The 21,372-nt window shown below is 48.7% G+C and overlaps 1 protein-coding gene across 3 annotated transcripts in view; it reads right to left on the bottom strand.

The window, feature by feature from the left end:
* The window catches only part of SUFU (SUFU negative regulator of hedgehog signaling), a 115,904-nt gene that overhangs the window by 26,991 nt on the left and 67,541 nt on the right, over positions 1-21,372 (bottom strand). For 2 of the 3 annotated variants that reach the window (XR_007122629.1, XM_047701804.1), the window contains exons 4-8: positions 10,569-10,711; positions 9,582-9,667; positions 9,242-9,314; positions 5,684-5,840; positions 3,724-3,835 (exon numbers count right to left, since the gene is read on the bottom strand). Coding sequence is in view for 2 of the 3 variants with exons in the window: in XM_047701804.1 (XP_047557760.1) it covers positions 3,724-3,835; positions 5,684-5,840; positions 9,242-9,314; positions 9,582-9,667; positions 10,569-10,711 (571 nt within the window). In the remaining variant the exon portion in view is untranslated. The remainder of the gene's footprint in view (positions 1-3,723; positions 3,836-5,683; positions 5,841-9,241; positions 9,315-9,581; positions 9,668-10,568; positions 10,712-21,372) is intronic. The other variant, XM_047701805.1, reaches the window with a different exon arrangement.

Genomic DNA, 21,372 nt, shown 5'->3' with positions numbered 1-21,372 from the left:
TTACCCTGCCAACATGCCTGCGCACATGCACGCATGAGCACTGCCCCTCTCTGGGAGGCTGTGCGGCCCAGAGACCTTCGTAAAGGTCCTCCAGCCTCAGGCAGGGAGACCCCAGCAGAGTGAGAAGGAGGGCCTGGATCACTGCCTCAGGTCCCCTGCATCGGAGCAGAAGGTGATGGAAATGCAAAGCTCCCTACCCAATACACCTGACCACAGGCATCCCCCGAGTCCCAAAGCCAAAGTCTGTAGAACAGTCCAGTTGACCTCAGACAGAGAAGATGTCCGGGGCCTTTCCCTTCTCAGGTCCCTACCGATGTTGGCAGGCACAGTCTCAAGCCAGGCTGTCCTCAGTGACAGAAAGGAGTGGCTTCCCATGCTTCCCAAACTCACCCGGGCAGGCAGTGGGAAGGGAGGCGCCAGCAAGCGGAAGGAGGCTTTTCTCAACGGATCATCTTGGGAAAAGCCAGATACAAATTTCATGGCTGGAAGGCAAGGGTTGTGAAACCCTGAAAGAAGCCCCAAAAAGGGCCAAGGACTCTCCTTCTGGGAAGGCAGTGGGAGGAGGGCTAGCAAGGGCAAGTGGGAGAGGAGCCGGTTACCCAGAGGGGCCTGCCTTTCTGGGAAGCAGGAAGTAAGGCCTCAAGAAAGAAAGAAAGAAATCCCCTAACCCTGACGTGGGGACAGAGATAGGGTTGGTTTTGTTTCTGAACATGAAGAAAACAAGGCTTTGTGTCAGAAAGGAATTCTGGTATAAATGAGCCAATTATGATACAGCTCATTATCTCTGGGATTTGGAAGCACCAACACTGACCCCATGTCTTCCCTAGAGTTAAGTCCGCATCGTAAGCTTCTACCATGGGGCTAAGCCTTGTTTTCAGTGTCACATGAAAGGTTCCTATTCCTACGCCAAATGGAGGGATGAGGTCCACCAATGACATCACCACCACTTCAGAGACATAGCCTTGTGTGTCCCTCATGGGGTCCCTGAGAATGGGGTAAGGAAGGTCACACTAGGGAAGACTGGCCTCTCTATACCTCAGTCTCCTCATCTGTAAAAGGGGACTGTAAGATTATCTACTTCCCAGAGTGACTGTGAGAATGAATGAAGGTCATGCGGTGTAAAGCACTTGGAATGTTACTTGGCACATGGTCGTTACCATGTAAGTGTTAGCTGCTAGCGGGCTATGAAAACAGCAAGTGCTTGACCCCTGCCCCTGCCCCCCACAAGTAGGCCAGAGCCCAGCTGCTAATGCCCCAGTCCCATCGGCCCTTCCGAACCGCAGCTTCCTCAGACCATTCCCAGAGCCCTGTGGAACCAGTGCGCCCCAGCTGAGAAAGCCTGACTGAAGGAAGCTCAGACTCGCACACAGGAAGGCCCGCGCTGGCTGCTCCCCCACGGGGAGAGGAACAACCACTGGTGCCAGCAATTTGGGGTTGGCTTTCTCAGTCGCAGTCCATGTGGTTTATCTGAAACGGGGTCAGGTCCCAGAGTGGGCAGCACAGATATTACAATCGTGCTTGCTGATCTAAATGGAGTCTGTCATCATTGATCATAAGATAACCTCGAGCTAGAGCCGTGAGACACTTTGTGGGGTGTGCTGGAAAAGGATCTTGGCAAAGCAAGAGGAACCACTTCTCAACCAATGGCTAACAAATTGATAACTAGCTCTGAGAACCTCAGAGAGACATTCTGATTCCCTCCGGACTGCAGATTCAGCACTGTGGGTACCTGACCGGTCACTGGAGCTGCAGGAAGGGGAGGGGACCCCACAGGGCTGGCACTCCTCATCTATTTGTAGCTCAGTTGCCTCAGGCCAAAGGTGGAGGCTGTAGCTCTTACCTGGTGTCTACTGATAGCCCTCGGACCAGACCCAGCGCCCCTCTCACCGTCAGGGCTGGGCTGAGTCTGGACTGTATATATGCATCCAGAAGCCTGAGCCCTGTGTCCCCTTCCCCCTCAAGTGCAGCAGCTGAACGCCTGGCCGGGATGGCGAGTGAGATCTCAAGCCTGCTCCACATATACAGGAGCGGCCAGTGGGGTGTGTCTCTGCAGGAGCCCCTGCCCTTCTGCCCGGAAACCTGGACCTCCCAGAGGTGACAGGGCCATCTGAACTGAGACCGTCTACAAGTCATAGGCGATAGACTGGAGCCTTTAAGCCTTCAAGTACCTCCCAGCCTCCCGACCAGTGCCCACGGGGCCTAGAGGGTGAAGCCAAGCTCAGGGCATGGGAAGAAGCATGGCCCCAGGACAGGGTCCAGAGTCCCAGGTGGAGAGCTTCCAGATGCCCCACACCTCAGCCTGGTCACCTGCTGCTGCCAGAGGAAGATCATGGTGCGTCACGCCAGCTACTTCAAAGCAGATGGCTAGAGAAACCCACTGGCTGGAGCTGAAAGCTGCTCAGACATGGCAGTGGAGGCTTCTCCGGACTCTTGCCAAGAAGCTCAACTTGCATGACTTCTGGACGCCAGACTCCAGGTGAGCCATCTTGGGCATCCAGAGTAACTCTCCCTCCCCCACAGTCTGCTCCCAGGTTGTAGCCTTGACTTTAGCTAGCCAGGCCTCCCCTGTTCCAGCACTGTCAGCTCCTTCTCCTGCTTGAAAATTCTAGGGCAACTTTAAGGGCTGTCTCCATCTCATGTTCTTCCTCTTCCAAGAAGCCCTCCCTAACTATTCCAGATCATCCTGACTTGTCTTTTCCGTAGACTGCTAGATCACGACCACTTCTGGGGGTTGTGGATGAGCAGCTGAAGCTAGAATTCAAAGACGTGGCTATTTCCAACGAAATGCATCTACAGCTCCACTCACACCATTTCAGTTCCTGCACCTCCAAAGGAAGAGCCTGTATCCTGGATGGCCCCCTGGGCCCTGAGCTTGCCACACAGCAAGCGTGTAATAAAGACTTCTCAGAAGAAGGACAGATCACCCTGCTCTTGCAGGAGTGCTGTGCTTCCTTTTGAGCCCAGGGCACAGCAACTTCCTCCCTGGCAGGCAAGGTTTCTGCTCTGGGCTGCCGGCTCCCAGGCATCCCCTGCCAGCAGCTATTCCCTACAGCTTTCCTGATTCAAAGGGCAGAAGGGGGGCCCAGCTCCAGCCCTGCCTACCATTCATCCCCTATCAGAGGAAGAGAGGTCAGCAGGAAGAGGACCTGACCGCTGGAGGTAGCCACAGTCTGTCCCAAAGGGCTACAGGGGCCCCTAGACGGGCAGCAGAGGCCTGCAAAGGACTTCCCTTCCCTTCTCTGGGCCCCATGGAAGGAAGGCAGGAAGAAGGGCCTCAGCAGCAGGCATCCACTATGGGGCTGGCCAGACAGGGAGGCCCCTGGGGCCGCAGCTATCAGCCGGAGACCAGGCTCCAGGAAGGAAGGAAGGGCAACTCTGGCCGAGGCCGAGATAAGGAGGGGAGTCGTGCTCAGCACAATGGGCTCCCTCAAGGCTGGGATTTTGCCCCAACTTGGCCTCCTGTCTGCTCACACAGCGCGTGTAAATATTTACTGATGTTTATATTCCTGGGCTGCTGGGTCCCCTCTGAGGCCCTTTCCTATGACCCACAGGTCTGTGTGCCCCAGAGACCCTGGGTCCATCCAGCAAGGGCTATTGGCATTGTTCTCTTTCATGCAAGCTCCAGGAACAGACACTTTAGGATAAAACTGCCTCCCTTGTACCAGCCCAGGAATGCTGCTCTCAGGAAGCTCTACGAATCCCCTCTGTGGACCAGGAACTTACGGGGCCCTGTCGTGGGTGAAGCCATTCTGCCGTTGAGGGTTGATTGGCGGAAGGACAGGTTTGCTGTTGATCTCAAGTCCTCTCCTCAGGGTCTCCCGGATCTGCTCCGTGTCTGCAACGACACCACTAAGTTGCCTGATGGCCCTTTGGGCTCCTAACATCCCTCAACCCTGTGCTTGGAACCGGGCTCTGCAGTCATGCTAGGAAAAGGTCCTAGGAAACCCGTGAACCCACTCTAGACGTCAGCCTTGAGAGATGAGTGAGAGCACTGTGAGGACACAGGCCAGATGAGGCAACCGTGCTCTCAAGGAATTTCTGGTTTGAAGAGTGCCACTCTTGCAGAAGACAAGGGAGTGGCCTCTGGACTTCAGAAGGGCACCTTCCAACATGGGCTCTTCACTGTCCTTCCCCTTCCTGTTACATAGGCCCCAGACTGACCCTTAACATAGCTCCAGACAGTGACTAACAAGGTCTTTGCCACTGCCCAAGCCCACCTGGGGATTCTGCCCACTGCGATGGATGCCACTAAGGCTATAAGTGCTCTGCCATGAATGAACTCTTACGCATTTTTTAGACTCTGGGTGGTCAGATGATACCCTACCACCTTTCTCCTTGGGTGGGCCAGTGGGCCAGTGATGACCTCAGCTGAGGTCATCCCATTTTGGTCCCAGGGAACCCTGCTTGTCCATGGGTCTGCCAAGGGCCAAGAGGGTGAGAGAGGAATCTCTAGGTGGGACTTTTGCAAGGTGCTTTGTTGAACTTTGGGGTGAAGGTCACTACTCTGGTCCGTTATAGAGATTTTTGGTCCGAGATTTACCTATACAAAGAGCAAACACATCCAAAAAAGCAGATTAATGCTGGTTGCTCAAAGGATGGGCTTAGAGTGGACTACAGAGGTGATAATACTAACTTTTCTAACTGTCTGACTTGTTACAGTGATACGGGTTACTTCTTTAATTTTTTGAAAAAATTAGCCAATAATGGCTGAAATTTTGGATAAGACTATGAGTCCTTCCTTAAATTATCTTTCTCGTCAAAAGCAACTGAATGATTTTAATGACTGTATGCTTTCTCTCGGAACCTCCCATGGGCTTCTTAGCACACTATCAGAACAAGCAGGAAGGCAAAAGGGGGTTGATATTTGCACTAGGAGCTTAAGTTGTCCTTTAGGCAAAGAGTATAGCTCCCATAAGTGCTATCACATGTGCAGGCATTTTGTTCAGGACTGTAGGTAGGTGGGAGGAACTAGACAAAGAAAGTAGAAAAACAAGCTATCAACATACATATAGGTAAATGGCTGCTTTCCTTTTGGAGTTGGGTAGGGATGCCCTTTGCTAAGAATCATAGCTGTTTCTACAACCAAGACCACCTTGGTGAGCTTCCGGCAGGAGAGCCACATCCTTCTTCCCCAAGGCCCCATGCAGAAGGCAGTGGGTATAGGGTACCCCGCACATGGCCCCTCACACTGTATCTGTAGGACAGGGAGGCAGGGAAGTTTGTGTGTTGGTCCCACACTCAGGCCTCTCTCAGCTAAGGCCTGGGAGGGCCTGAGGCCAGTGATTCTCGGGTCTGGCATGGCTTTCAGGCCAGAGCTGGGCCCTGTTTCAATTCTGTGGGTGGCTGATGCTTGTTCTTTCAGAATTGGGTGGACTATGGCCTTTTCCTGTAACTGTTCTATGGCTTCCACTCACCTCCATGACCTCAGATTGCAAGGGGACAAATCTAAAATACAATGCTCACTGCTGGCGGTGCATCTGAAATACACACAGGAAACACAAGAGAAATGGGCCAATAGAGCTCCCTTCGTGCCACGCTGCTGGAAGACCTCTCCTGCTGTTTCAGTCCTGCCAGGAAAGGAACTACTGAATGGGCTGCCGATGCGATAGCCCCATCGCAGAGAAGAGAGCCTGAAAACCGGGCCTGGGGAAAGGTGAAGGGAGGGCTGGGTGGTTGCAGCTACCCTTGCCAGAGAGCCGCCGTGGCTGCGTGCCGATACAGATGCTCCGGCTGTCCTCGTCGTCCTCAGGGGGCCGGCTCAGGTCATCCCAGGCACACTTGGCGCTGACACCGCTCAGGTTAGAGCCATCTGTCTCGATGCCTTTGTCAACTCTCTCCTGCTTGGAAAGAACCAAAGAGCCAGAGTTCCTTCAGCGAACCAGTGTCCCAAGGTCACCACCACCTTTCCGGTATTCACCGAGTTCTTGAAGGTGCTGAGCGTGGAACAGGTGCTGGAAGAGCAGGATGTCTGATCTTATTCTGCCCTGGTTGCTAACGCATGATGGTCTCTGCCAGCCACTGACTCCTCTGGGGGAACCAGGGATCAGGGGAAGCCAGGAAGCATGAAAATCCCAAGGAAAGCTCGTCTTCTACCTGGACCTTGCAGTAAAACCACCTGTATACCTGTTTCAGGGCCCTAACTGGCCACCCCATGCTGGCCCATGGAGCTGATGTGGCACTACGGCCCTGAGGAAAGGCAAAGTCCTTCCTCTACCCCCTGTCATTCAGGAAGAACCCTCCAGTTACTGCCACAGAAGACAGGGTGGAAGCCAGCCACAGGCAGGAGAGGCCAGGACTGGGCCCAACTCCTCAGACCTCACACCTGCAGTTCCCTCTTCTAACAGCAGAGGGTGTGGTCACCCAGAAAAGCACTGCCAGAGAGCAGCAGCAGGGCAGGACTTCCCCTAGCTGCATCACTAACTTGTTTGGCAAAGGACTCTGGATGGAGTTTCTTTTCCATTTCTTAGACTGAGATGGGGGCCTGGAGGGCAGTGGCCATCTGCAGACCCCATCAGAGGCCTTGCCTTTGTGTAGGCCTTGGCACTGTGGAGTCCCAACACGCTCCAAATGGCCTCAAGGAAGAGCTGTACCCAAACATCCCTGGGATTTCTGGTAAAACATAGTTCTGTGATGCTGGGCATTGGATTAAAGGTCATCTGGAAGGCTCTAGCAACGCTGCTTATAAACAGCCATGTGGGCCAAATAAGGCTCGTGAGTTGAAAGCACCTCAGTGAGAATCTGTAGCTCCCTCTCCGCCTGACCCTCCGGCCGGGGCCTCCACAGGCACCACATGGGCCTGGGGCTCGGCCAGGAAGCCTATCTGTGGGAACAAGAGGGAAGGTCCTTATTTCTTGGGGCCAGTCAGCAGATGGCCCTGCCCTGATGCCTCCTTTCCGAGAGTCATACTTTCCTCCTTTCCAGAGCTATAATCAGCCTGGGCAAAGATGGGATCCTTTTTTTTTTTTTTTTTTTAAGATTTTATTTTTAAATAATCTCTACACCCAATGTGGGGATCTAACTTAAAACTCTAAGATCAAGAGTCCCATGCTCTACTGACTGAGCCAGCCAAGCACCCCAAAGCTGGGGATCCTGAGCAGAGACAGGGAGAGGCTGACTGGACAGGAGCAGCTCTGTGTTCCAGGCAGGAGTGGGCGGGCCTTGCTCTGCTCAGGGTAGAGTCTGAGCTTTACCCTTTCCACTGGCTGCCCTGAGGCCCCTCACCTAAGCAAAGAGCTGAGGATGCCCCTTGACTCAACTAGTTCAGCCCATTTATTTTGTAAGTAAAAAAGAAAGAGTTAGGGCCCAGAGATGTTAAGGGACTTTTTAAAGCACAACAGCTGGCTGGCAGCGGAGCTCAGAGCAAAGGAAGAGAAGACAGCTCTACAATGAACCGCCTGCAAGCAGGCCCCAGACAGCTACAGATGAGCACTGAAGAGTTCCTACTTGGTGCACAGGGCCACCAGGAAAAAAAAACAAAACTGGGCTTTCTCACCGATGTCCCCTTGCTTACTTTTTTTTAAATTTTAATTTTTTTATTTTTAAGTAAACTCCAGGCCCAACATGGCACATGAACTTATGATCCCTGAGATCAAGAGTCAAATGCCCCACCTACTGAGCCAGCCCCTTCCCCCCACCACTTGCTTTTAAAGACCACTGGGTGTTCTGGATCTTGCTGGCTGGTCTCAGCAGAGCCCAAAGACTAGGATGGAGAACTGTTCTTGGCATGCAAAGGATGGGCCGCTTACCCTACCAGTCAAATGACCAAGTTCTTTCTTAGTGCTTGGCACTTATGACCAGGGCTAACCAACAGCCCGCGGTGCCCCATGCTGGATCCCAGTGTAGCTGCAGAACAAGGACGTGGGGAAACGTGGCCTTCACGGTTCCTGGTTTTTGCATAAGCAGAAGCTATAGGGAAACCAACTTTAACGTAGAGGTAACAGAGGATCCTGGCGGCAACGTGAAAACTTCCGTGTTAAAGCCACTAGGAAAATAGAGGAGCATCATGTGTGAATGAGTAGGGCTTCTGCCCCAGAACGCAACAGGTCTACAGTGAAGAACCCCCAGGCACTGCTGGCTGTATGTCTGCCTGCTACCTTTCCCTTGCCACCTCAAGTCCCTCCTGGAGGACATGGAGCTCCTGGCGGCTGCCCACAGCCTCCCGGACTTTGAGAGACATGCAAGGTTCGGAGATGGCAATGGCCTACAACTGGTCGGGGGAAGTAGAAGGAAGTGCATACATGCCAGGAACGTTCTTAGCCATCTAATGCCCTCTTTCATGAGTGGCCCATTAGGAAGGAAGATATGCTCTAGTGGTTTTCAAAATTAACTTGCATGCAAAGCATGTTTCTTCTAAGAAATCAAAGATGTCCCTGCACAGCTGGGCCACAGTGAGTGGGCAACTGCAGGCCTGCCTATATACAGACTTCCTTTATATATCTAGGAACACCATCCTGCCCAGGAGGGGAGCCAGGAGTTCTGATGGCCCAAGCTGAAGCTGTATCTAAAAGGGGTGTGTGATCACTTGGCCAATCACAACCTACTACAGCTGGGGCATGGGGTCAGTATCACCCATCCTGGGTGTTACAGGGTGCTGGCAGTAGGGAGGTGGCTCCCTGAAGGAAGGTCTGTTTTTTGAAGAAGGGGGAAATGGGAGGACGAATACTGGAACATGCCGTTATCGATGTTCTATAGTGAAAAGCTGGTGATCTTACGTTTTTTTAAAGTCAGGTTTATTGATGTATGACTTGCATACAGTAAAATTCATCCTTTCTCCCCCCACCTTTTTTTTTTTTTACTTTATTTTATTTTTTTTTTACTGGTACAAACAATTTCCAGTTTGCTTCTTTGATGTAGTTCCATTATCTCGAGAATTGCTCTTATATTTTAAGGTATCAGAGTAAGCACGGATCCTCATTTTTTTTATGATTTCAACCAAGCTATGACTGTAGTATCATCCCAAACAATCTCAGTATTATACATTTCCATCTCTTTGTACTGTCAAAGTCAATTTAATCCCATTCCTTTTAAATCCCAAAAACCATGTGTCTGAGGCAAGCTTTCCTGGCCTGAGCTCTCTGCTCCCTACGTGCTCTGCAGAATTCAGGAGATAAGTTCCAAATCATGCCAGAGTTCTGATCATTCACAAATAAAGCTCCTCCGTTTTCCCAGCATGAAAGCTAGTATTATTTGGAAGAGGCCTAGGCATAGTGTGCTAGAAAGGTTTTCCTCACTCAAGACATACTTGCAGGTGTGGATCGATCTCAAATATGGTCTCTCCCCTCCGCATGTCAGTTATCAGCCAGGGGCCGCCAGCGCTGTGGACAAGGAAAGGGGACAGGATGGTAACTGAGGGTCTAGGGCTGATGGGGTGGGCCTTTAGACTTCCCTGTGCAGGCCCAGAACACAGGAGAGCAGTTCGAAGTCAGGGACTGTCAGGGAGTGAATCATCAGGAGTCCCTGATGTGAAAAACCAGTGCCTGAAAAACAATGTAAAGGGAAGCCCACATTTGGGGGTAAGGAGGAACTCCCACCCCCAGGCCCAGGAAGCCAGGCCCCACCTCACAGGGCGGGTGTGTACTCACACGGGCACCGTCCGCAGCAGCTCCAAGATGCCCTGCCCGTTCCACTGCTGGGCTGCGTGGAGCTCCTCGGTGCAGACACCAACAATCTGAGACCCAGGGACAAGATGCCATTGCGTGTTAACAGCCATTCCTTCCACCCATCGAGGAGGACCACCGCCTTGGCTCTTTTAGGGTCAACTCAAGTCGGGGGACCACAGGCAGGATCTAGGGTCAGGGGCTTGTCTGTCCAAAATGGGATGGTTTCCTTAGGAGGTGGAAGAGTCTACAGACAGGGCACTGAGGGCTGACCCTTGTCCTACTACAGTGGGTCAGGTGTCTGGGTGACACAATGACTAGCCCCTTACTGCAGAGGTGAACATCAGAATGGGTCCTCAGCCCCCATCTCTGGAGCCAGGGTAGGTTTAGGGAGATGTTCTGGCCTAGGTTAGGATCACAGGGAACGTAAACACAGGAGATTCTGAGGCCCTTCAAGCTTCAAACCACAACCAAAGGGCCCTAGCAGTTTGCAGAAAAGTTCTTTCTTTCCTCCTCAGAGGCGGGGCCTTTGTGTAAACCTCAAGGGAAACAAGGGAACCTTCACACAGACCCAGCCTGATCACAAACCCAGCTGCATCGGGGGTGGCCTAGCACTCTCCCCCTGGGCAAGGGTAAGGCCAGCCCAAAGCTGTCTTCCTGCTGGGTGGTCCCGTGCCTGCGGCTGTCTGGGTCTTCATCAGCTCACCAAAATACCTGCCTTGTTAGCCTTAGCCGCTCAACTACAGCCATCCAAACCCGCCCCACACCCCACCGTGGCCCTTTCCCTTTTCTCCTTCCCCCATTGCAGCAGGCTAAACAAGACCATCCGAATCTCATGAGCCAGCAGAGGGAAGAGAAAATGCAAGAAGACAAGGAAATCTGTTGCCTTCATACTCCCTACCCAAGCTCTCCTGTACTACAAAGGCTTTTCCCCCAGAGAAGGCTCGAGCCCCTGTCCAATCCCAGCCTCACCTGGAGGAACGTAACTACCCCAAAGGGTGTCTGCACAGGTTGCATCTGTGGGTCCTCGGTCAGCAGCATGTGCTGAATCCTCGACTCGCTGTTATCCAAAGGGCTGTGCCAAGACACGTGGTCCCCGCTGCAGAAGGTGTTCTCTGCGGGACAGACATGAGTGTTGGAGGCCTTGCTTCCAGCAGAGAAGCCCAGGCTGGGAAGCTCCCCCATCTTCCAGAGGAAGCATTCGCCTGTACAGGAGGAAAGATTGTGGCTATTTCCCCCAAACCAAATGTGTTCCTGCTTGCCAATTCTGCCAGCCTTCGATAGAAAATGACAGGCTGCTACCGCGGCTGCTCACTCAGTCTGGCACATCCAAAGACTTATTTGGGGTTGGGGAGCCATGATCAGGTCTGCCAGGAAAGAACAAGGTGCTTCCATGTGGGGCCATGTGGCCAGAAGTCCTCAGGGAGGCTGGGGGTTAGTGAAAGCACTTCACCTGGGAAAGCACAGCCCTGGTCCCAGTCCTTTCCTGTGCTGGTAGAAGTGTTTCTGAAAGGAACCACCTGTGGAGGGCTCTTGAGCTTGGCCACTGGTTTCCCACAGGTAGACAGATGGAGGGATTCCTGAGGAACACTGGAGGTTTCAAGTACATGGAGGTCCGGACGGTGCCCTACACACCTCTGCCCAGATGGACAGTCTGGAGGGGCGGGTGTTTCCATGAAATCACAGGACACGATGCCTGGGCTGACCAAGGGAAACATGCAAACGCAGCCAGCTCAGAGCCTCACCACTGTGCTTCGCAGAGGCTCAGCACTTCAAAAACACTGCTGAGGACAGCACAGACACAAGGAAGAAAACACCCATGGGGTATGAAGTCCCCCCTACCCCTGACTCTTCTGTTCGGTACCCTTCCAAAGGTACTCTGCATTTACCAGCCTGTGTGCATCTACAGGGTCCCTCCTCCTTGTTTTCCTAACAAAATGGCAGCACACTGCTTTACACATTTTTAATTTTTTTTAAGATTTTTATTTATTTATTTGACAGACAGAGATCACAAGTACGCAGAAAAACAGAGAGGAGGAAGACAGAGAGACAGAGAGGAGGAAGCAGGCTCCCTGCTGAGCAGAGAGCCCGATGCAGGGCTCGATCCCAGGACCCTGGGATCATGACCTGGGCCGAAGGCAGAGGCTTTAACATACTGAGCCACCCAGGTGTCCCTACATTTTTAATTTTTTTTTAAAGATTTTATTTGTCAGAGAGAGAAAGAGAGCGTACACAAGCTGGCGTGGGGTACACAAGCTGGCTCCCCAACCCCAAGTAAGTCTTTGGATGTGCCAGGCCGAGTGAGCAGCCGCAGTAGCAGCCTGTCCTTTTCTATTGAAGGCTGGCAGAACTGGCAAGCAGGAACATGTTTGGTTTGGGGTAGGGTGGGGGATGGCAGAGGGAGAAGCAGGCTCCCCACTGAGCATGATGCATGATTCGGTCCCAGGACCCTGAGATCATGACCTGAGCCAAAACCAAGAGCTGGACGCTCAACTGACTGCATCTCCCAAGCACCTGCTACCTCATTCTTCAAACAGCGGTATGGTGTTTCATCGTGGTCTATCACTTATGATCTGGGATCCTCAACAGCTGGGGACTCTTCACTTTTGATCAATATTTAAGGCAAGGCAGAATATGAAAACACACACACACACACACACATCCACATACAACAGCCCAAGGCCTCCCAAGGAGGCCTGAGAGAGCTTGTGCTCTCCCTTATCTTGGTCTGAATACTAACTCCCTTCCGGTGTCAGGTGTGGGTAGACCAACTACTTTTTCCATCTTTTTGGTCCTAACTTCAAAAGCATTCATTCATGAAGGTGAAGGAAGACTACTTCCTCTAGGAGACATGGGGAGATAAAGGGAGAGAAGGCAGAGCTCTAGCCAGAGCCAATTAGAAACCTTCAAATTTCCCAATTCCTGCTGTGCCCACTCTTCCCAGATTCCTTCTCCTTTTACAGAAATATGTGTTTACAAGTAGCTTGCATGATCTGCAAGTTAGAAACAAAGCAACAAGTAAAATAATTGAATTAGTAGTTCAAAAGCTTACCCCATAATAAGCTTACCCCCGATGGCTTCACTGATAAATTCTACCAAACATTTAAAGAATTAATACCAATTCATCACAAATTTTTCAAAAAAATAAAAGAGATAACACTTGCCAATTCTTTCTATAAAACCAATATTACCCTGCTACCAAAGCCAGACAAAGGCATTACAAGAAAAGAAAGCCAGAGACCATTATCCCTTATGCATAGACACAAAAATCCTCAGTAAACAGTAGCAAATTGAACACAACAACATATAAAAAGAGGTTATACATAATGACCAAGTGGGATTTAAGAAATACAAGATTGATGTAACCTAAGAAAACCAATGTAATGTATCAATAGAATGAAGATAAAAAAAACCCCCACATGATCATCTCAATAGACATAGAAAAGTATTTGCAAAATCTAATACTCTTTTATGATAAAAACACTCAAACTAGGAAGAGATATGAACTTCCTCAATCTATAAAAGGGCATCTACAAAAATCCTACAGCTAACAGCACACTTGATAGTTAAGACTGAATTATTTTCCTCTAAGATCAGGAACATAACAGAGATGCCCACTCTTATCACTTCTATTTAACATTGTATTAGGGGTTCTAACCAGGGCAGTTAGGCAAGGAAAAATAAACAAAATCCAGGTAAACTGGACAGAAAATAAAACTACGTTTGCTGATGACACAATCTTGTACAAAGAAAACCCTAAGGAAACCACTGAAAAACTACCAGGATAAACAAGTTCAGCAAGGTTGCAGGGTATAGCAGCAATGTAGAAAAATCACTTGTGTTTCTGTGCACTTGCAATGAACAATCTGAAAATAAAATTAAGAAAATTTTTGTTTACAATAGCATAAAAAAGAAAACAGTGCTCAGGCATAAATTTGACCCCCAAAAATGCAAAACTTGTACTCTGAAAACTATAAAACACTGTTGAAAGGAATTAGAGAAGACCTATATAAATGAAAAAATACACAATATTCATGGACAGAAAGACTTAATATTGTTGACATTAACATTCCCCAAGTTGATCTATAGATTCAGTGCAATCCCTATCAAAAAATGCCAAATGTTGGGACGCCTGGGTGTCTCAGTTGGTTGAGCCGCTGCTTTCGGCTCAGGTTGTGATCCCAGGGTTCTGGGATCGAGGTCTGCATCAAACTCCTTGCTCGGCGGGGAGCCTGCTTCCCCCTGCCTCTCTGCCTACACTTGTGATCTCTCTGTCAAATAAATAAATAAAATCTTAAAAAAAAATGCCAAATGTCTTTTTTGCAGAAATTTAAATGATGACCCTAAGATTCATATGAAAATGCCGGGGACCCAGAAGAGCTCACAACAAGCTTGAAAAAGACCAAGTTGGAAGACTTAATTTTCCTGATTTCCAAACTTGCTACAAAGCTACAGTTATCCAAACAGTGTGGTACTGGGCTCCTGCTGGCTCAGTCGGTGGAGCACACAACTCTTGATGTCAGGGTTGTGAGTTCAAGCTCCACGTTGGGTGGAGAGATTGCTTAAAATTAAAGTCTTAAAAAAAAAAAACCAGTGTAGTACTAGCATAAGGATAGGCATTTGATCAATGTAACAGAATTTAGAGTCCAGAAATAAACCCTCACACTTAGAGCCAATTAATTTTCGACAACAGTGCCAAGACAATTCAATATAGGAAAGACAGTCTTTTCAGCAAGTGGTACTGGAACAACTGGAAATCCACATATGAAAGAATCAAGTTGGCTCTCTTCCTTAGACCATAAATAAAAATTAACTTAAAATAGATCATAGGCCTAACTGTAACAGCCGGAACTGTAAAACTCTTAGAAGAAACATACAAATAAACATTCTGACCTTAAATTAGGCAATGGTTTCTTAGACACCAAAAGCACCAGCAACAAAGACTGATCCAAAAACAGGACTTCATTAATGAAAACCTTTTGTGCTGCAAACAGTACCACTGAGAAAGGAAAAAGAAATGCAAATCCAAGCCACAATGAGATACCACGTCACAACCATTAGGATGGGTTCTATAAAATAAAACAAAACAAAAACCACCCAGAAAACGACAAGCGCTGGTGAGGCTGTGGGAAAACTTTCAACATGGGTGCACTGCTCCTGGGATGGTACAGCCACTGTGGAAAACAGCGTTACGGAGCCTCCAGAGGTTAAACATAGACTTGTCACAGGATCCAGCAATTCTACACCTCGGTATATACCGGAAAGAATTACAGAGGCTCAAACATGTACACGTACACCCATGTTCACAGCAGAATTATTCACAATGGCCAGAGAAAGGAAGCAAGCCAATGCCCCATCAATGGATGAATGGATTAACAAAACATGGTATTTATTTTTCATCCTTAAAAAAGGATATGCTTTGGGTGCCTGGGTGGCTCAATCATTAGGCGTCTGCCTTTGGCTCAGGTCATGATCCCAGGGTCCTGGGACTGAGCCCCGCATCGGGCTCCCTGCTTCGGGGGAAGCCTGCTTCTCCCTCTTTCACTCCCCCTGCTTGTGTTCCCTCTCTCGCTGTGTCTTTCTCTGTCAAATAAATAAATAAAAATCTTTTTTTTTTTTTTAAGGACATTCCAATACATGCTATAAGATGGATGAATCCTGAAGACATTATGCCAAGTAAGCTAATTCCCTAAAGAATGACTCCACTTATATGGGGTACCAGAGTATTCAAATTTACAGAAACAGAAAGTAGATGGGTGTTTGCTGGGGGCTAGGAGGGGGGAGATGGAAAGTTAGCACTTGGGGTGCCTGGGTGGCTCAGTCATTTAAGCGTCTACCTTCGGCTCAGGTCATGATCCCAGGGGCCTGGGACTGAGCCCCACTTCAGGACCCCTGACCTGAGCCAAAGGCAGACACTTAATGATTGAGTCATCCAAGCATCCCAATAAATACAAACCTAAACAAAAAAATTAGCTCAGGTCAGCACTTAATTGGTATAGAGTTTCAGTCGGGGAAGATAAAGTTCTAGAGATGGATGGTGGCGATAGTTATACAATGTAAATGTACTTAATGCCACGTAACTGTACACTTAAAAGTGGTTAAAATGGGACACCTTGTGGCTCAGTAGGTTAAGTGTCTGCGTTCGGCTGGGGTCATGATCCCAGGGTCCTGAGATCAAGTGCCGCAATGGGATCCTTGCTCAGCGGAGAGACTGCTTCTTCCTCTTCCTCTGCCTGCTCCTCCCCCTTCTTGTGCTCTCTCTCTCACTATTTCTCTATCTCTGTGTCAAATAAATAAAATCTTTAAAAAATGGTTAAAATGGCAAGTTTTGTGTTATGTATATTTAACCACAATTTTTTTTTAAAGAATTTGTTTATTTGACAGAGAGAGATCACAAGTAGGCAGAGAGAGAGAGGAGGAAGCAGGCCCCCCGCTGAGCAGAGAGCCCGATGTGGGGCTCAGTCCCAGGACCCTGGGATCATGACCTGAGCCGAAGGCAGAGGCATTAACCCACTGAGCCACCCAGGTGCCTTTAACCACAATTTTTAAGAAAAGAAATTGAAAGGCAACCTACAGAATGCAAGAAAATATTTACAAGTCATATATCTGATAGGTATCCAGAATATATAGAGACTTACAGCTCAATAATAAAAAGATAAATAATCCAACTTTAAAAATGGGTGAAGGATATGAGCAGACTTTTCTCCAAAGAAGATATAAAAATAGCCACTAAGCACATGAGAAGACGCTCAGCATGATTAGCTATTAGGGAAATGCAGATCAAAACCACAGTGAGATAGCATCATTTCACACTCACTAGGGTGGCTACAATTGCAATGGCAATAACAAATGTTGGTAAGGATAGAAACTGGAACCCTCATGCACTGTTGGTGGGAACGTAAAATAGTGGAGCTACTTTGGCAAACAGTCTGGCAAGTTCTCAAATGATTAAAATGGTGTTGCCATATGACCTAGCAATTCCAATCCTATGTATCTACTCAAGATAAATGAACACATGTCCACACAAACAGATGGACATGAATGGTAACAACAGCCATGTTATTCACAATAGCCCAAAGGCAGAAATGATGCATTGTCCATCAACCAACGAATGAGTAAATAAAATGTGGTATATGCACACAGTGGAGTATTACTTGGCAACAGAAATAAAGTATTGATACATGCTACAACATGAACCCTAAAAACATTATACTAAGTGAAAGAAGCCACTCACAAAAGGACATATGTGATTCTACTTGTAGGGAATGTCCAGAACAGGCAAATCTATGGAGATAGAGAGTAGTGGTTTCCTAGGGCTAAAATGGTTAGGGGGGACAAGGAGTGACTTATATGACATTGCTTTTGAGGGTGATGAAAATGCTCTGGGGTTCACTGAGGTGATGGTTTCCCAACTGTGAATTACATGGTATGTGAATTATAGCTCAAAGAGATGTTAAGAAGAAAGAATATAGTAGGAGAAATGGAGGAATCTTGGGGGAAAGGGAAAGTGGGCAAAGCAAGGCCAAGATCCCAGATTCTTGGTTACTACCTTCTCAGGGTAAGCAGTGGCCTGGGAGAAACCGGACTTAGAATGCCCACACATCACAGCATGTTATAGGTCTATACAACCTGAATGACCAACATTAGTAGAAAATAATGAGGAAAGGATCATTGAGAGAGACTGCCCATAGTCATGGGACAAGTCAGTAATGGTGGGCACAGTGCCACATTTCCCAAACGTTTGAGTCATCATAACACTTCTGTTTACCATTTGTATCATAATCTACCTGTATTTTCTCCCTAACACTGACTCACTTTTAGGGGCGCCTGGGTGGCACAATCAGTTAAACATCTGCCTTCGGCTCAAGTCATGATCTCAGGGTCCTGGGATCGAGTCCCGCACCAGGCCCCTGCTCAGTGGGGAGTCTGTTTCTCCCACGGTCCTGGGACCTAGCCCTTCCTTGGGCTCCCTGCTTGGCAGGAAGCCTGCTTCTCCCTCTCACTCTCCCTGCTTGTGTTCCCTTTCTCCCTGTGTCTCTCTCTGTCAAAAAATTAAATAAAATCTTAAAAAAAAAAAGATTGACTCACTTTTAAAAACCTAGACAAATTTAGTTTAAAGGAAACTTCATAGCAGTGCCTGGATGGCTCAGTTGGTTAAATATCTGACTCTTGATTTCAGCTCAGGTCACGATCTTAAGAATGTGGGATCGAGCCCCAGGTCAGGCTCTATGCCAAGTGCAGAGTCTGCTTCTCCCTCTCCCTCTGCTCCTCTCCTGGCTCACGTGCTCTCTCTCAAATAAATAAATAAATAAAATCTTTAAGAACAACAAAAAAAGGAAATTTCATATTACTACTAAATGAGGAAAATAAGAGGAAAAGCAGTGTTGCCTACAATAACTTCAAAGCAATTTGATGAAAACAAATTTCATTTTTAACAGCTACCATTGTCTATCTAACATTGCTAAAAATGCAAATGAACCAGGGTTAAGGAGCCGTTAGAGGTTCAGAGAGTCCTTTCAAACTGACAAATCAGCAGGGCTGTATCAGAAACCTGAAGAGGGAAGACAGTCCTCACTACTCAGGTCACTGAGTGCCCCGTCCAGTTATGACCTAATGTCTCCAGCTGGCTCTGGCAAACCCCAGTGCTTGCCACCGGTTCTTGCCAACCTTGGTGCTTGCCAAAGAGGTTCACTTTGCCTCTGTCCTGTACTAGTTATAACCCTCGGCAACTTGCCCAACCACAATTTCCAAGCCTGCTTCCTTATCTGTAAGCAGAAAATAGTGTGTCTGTTCAGTTTGCTTTCCCCTGTTGCATGTAACTCCCGTACTGGAATACAATACAGCTCTTCCTGCCCAGATCCTAGGCCCCCAACAGAAATCCAGAACCCGCCACAGAGCCTGTAGCTCACAGCATAAGCCAGTAGGTGGCACCATCGCTCCTGGTTTAAGGAAGAATTGGTCCAGGTCTCAACCCCCGCCCCACATCTAGCTGTCTGGTCTATAGAAATATACGCCAAACCTGACAGAAACATAAGCTGGAAACAGGAAAAAGGCTGAAAGGGTTTGGAGCCATGACCTTTTATTAACCAGAACTGACCTTGGCTTAAAAATAATGTCGTACAAACCCAAATTGTTTACATGAAGTAAGAATGACCAAAAAAATACTTCGTACAGACTTTATTTAGGAAGGGGCTTAATTTAGGTAGCTAGAAGGGGAGACCCTAAGGCAGAAAAGGGAGACAGACCCAGTCACTGCTCTGGGACCAGGAGTGAATTAAAAGGAGGGAAGGGGGAGAACACACAACTACCCACAGAAAGGTTTAGAGCACATGATGCAAACAACCTTCCAGACTAGGACATGGTTTTCTTCCCCAGCCCTGCCTGGTCGGGGAACTAGACTTATTAGCTCTGCTGTGGCCAAGAAACAGTCTTTCTTAACAATGAAAGAGCCTTGGTCACAGTTTTCAAGCCTGGGACAAAGCCACAATGGGCTCATTCTTGAGTCCAGTCTGGTCTTTATACCCTGGATGCTCGGCCCCATTCTGTGTGGAGCCACCTCGGGTCTCAGCACTCAGGCCCCAGCGCCCACCCCAGGAAGTTCTCAGCCCCTTCAGAGGGGTTTTCAAATGCTAATAATGCCTCTGTCGGAGGCCCAGCTGTTCAGTCCAGTGGTTAGAGGGGAGTGCTCCCTCTCTCTTCCTCTCTCTGGCTCCCTGAAGTGTCCTAACCAAGACATTAGGATGCAAATCCGTGGGCCCTCCACGCAAACCACAGAGCAGAGGGGCCTCCCAGAGTCTGAAGGCAGGCCCTTCCAGGTGAGGCCTGGATGCTCACATTCCATTCCCCTCCCTCTTCCTCTGAGCTCTGCCACCAAGAAACCTCCCTCAGCTGCTGCCTATTTGGCAAAGCCACCGAGGGGAATACCACTCCAGCTGGCAAAAAGAGCCCCCAAAACTGCTAGGTATAGGTCTGCGCCTTGCTTAGCTGAGAGAAAGGTTTCACTACTCTAGGTCTCCGTCCCCACTAACAAACAACTCCATGGCAAGAGGAAGGCTGTATGGGAGTACAGTGTTTTGTTTTAAGATTTTTATTTTTGGAGCGCCTGGGTGGTTCAGTCAGTTAAGCATTTGCCTTTGGCTCGGGTCATCATCCCAGGGTCTTGGGATTGAGCCCCCGCATTGGGCTTCTCACTCTCCCGTTCCCCCTGCTTGTGCACGTTCTCTTTCTGTCAGATAAATTTTTTTTTTAAGGTTTTACATATATTTATTTGAGAGATCACAGGTAGGCAGAGAAGTAGACAGAGCGGGGCAGGGGGAAGCAGGCCCCCTGCGGAGCAGAGAGCCGGATGCAGGACTCGATCCCAGGGTCCTGAGATCATGACCAGAACCGAAGACAGAGGCTCAACCCACTGAGCCACCCAGGTGCCCAAAATAAATACTTTTTTTAAAAGATTTTTATTTTTATTCTTTCTTTAAGGATTTTTATTTTTAAGTAATCTCTACACCCAATGTGGGTCTCAAACTCACATGCTTTACTGACTGAACCAGTCAGGCGTCCTGGGAGTGCAGCTTCTAAATGGCCCCTCAGACTGGCCCTCGCCCTACTCCCACTTTCTACACCCAGCCTTAGTCTTGGTCATTCGAAGTTGGACTGTGCGGGATATAAGAAGTTAGCAAAATCTAGGGAAATAGGTTGCAGAAGAAAACAGCCATTGTTTATAAGATAATTAGTGCTGCCTTTGAAACACTGAGGAACAAATACATTCTTCCAGAGTTCTTAACTCATCCCAACTGTGGAAAATGACTGTCAGTCTACGATTCTGTGTGAAAGTATAGTCCCCATGATGTGTGATGTTTTTGTGTAAGAGTTCAGAAAGTAACGCTCCACCCTCCTCCACACCCTATCCCAGAATTAATATGGCTGGTCAGAAGGGAAAGGGTTAATGTTGTCTTCCAGAGCCCAAAAGAGTGGGTTTCTCATGGCTGAAGCTTGGACTTCTGAAGTCAAACACACTTTTGAGTGAGTGCTCTGAGAGGGAGAAGGGCAAGGGCAGGAAACACGGCTGAATTTGCCAGATGTCAATGAGTAGCTGGTCTTCAGGAGGTATTCTAGAGAGAGCAAGAAAATGGGAGGTGGCCCAAAGCTGGCTGGCATACTGGAGTCTGTCAACTCTGAGGTCAAACTTTTTATTTATTTAAGATTTATTTCGGCGCGCCTGGGTGGCTCAGTCGGTTAAGTGTCTGCCTTCAGCTCAGGTCATGATCCCAGGGTCCTGGGATCAAGCCCCACACAGGGCTCCCTGGTCAATGGAGAGCCTGTTTGCCCCTCTCCCTTTGCTGCTCCCCTTGCTGTTCTCTCTCTCTCTGTGTCAAATAAATAAATACAATCTAAAATAAATAAATCTTCATAAAGATTTATTTATTTTAGAGGGAGAAAGGGAGAGGGAGAGAGAGAGCAAGCACGTGAGCAGGAGAAGCAGGAGGGGCAGAGGGAGAGGGAGAGAGAATCCTAAGCAGACTCCATGCTGAGCCCCCCATAGGGGGCTGAATCCCACAACACTGAGATCAAGACCTGAGCTGAAATCAAGAGTTGGATGCTTAACTCACAGAGCCATCCAGGCGTCCCCAACCAGGTCAAACTTTTGAACAACGGGGTAGCCATCACAGTCTCTAAAGAACCTCTCTCCAGTTTTCTTGCTTCTTGGTGCTCACAAATCACATCAGTGATCACACCTGGTTTGACAACGTCCTGTATGAATGCTCAAATGTCCTATACG

The sequence above is a fragment of the Lutra lutra genome, chromosome 14 (assembly GCF_902655055.1).
Source record: "Lutra lutra chromosome 14, mLutLut1.2, whole genome shotgun sequence".
NCBI lineage: Eukaryota > Metazoa > Chordata > Mammalia > Carnivora > Mustelidae > Lutra > Lutra lutra.
The sequence above is the reverse complement of the archived record's forward strand: the minus strand, read 5'-3'. Positions and strand labels throughout refer to the sequence as shown.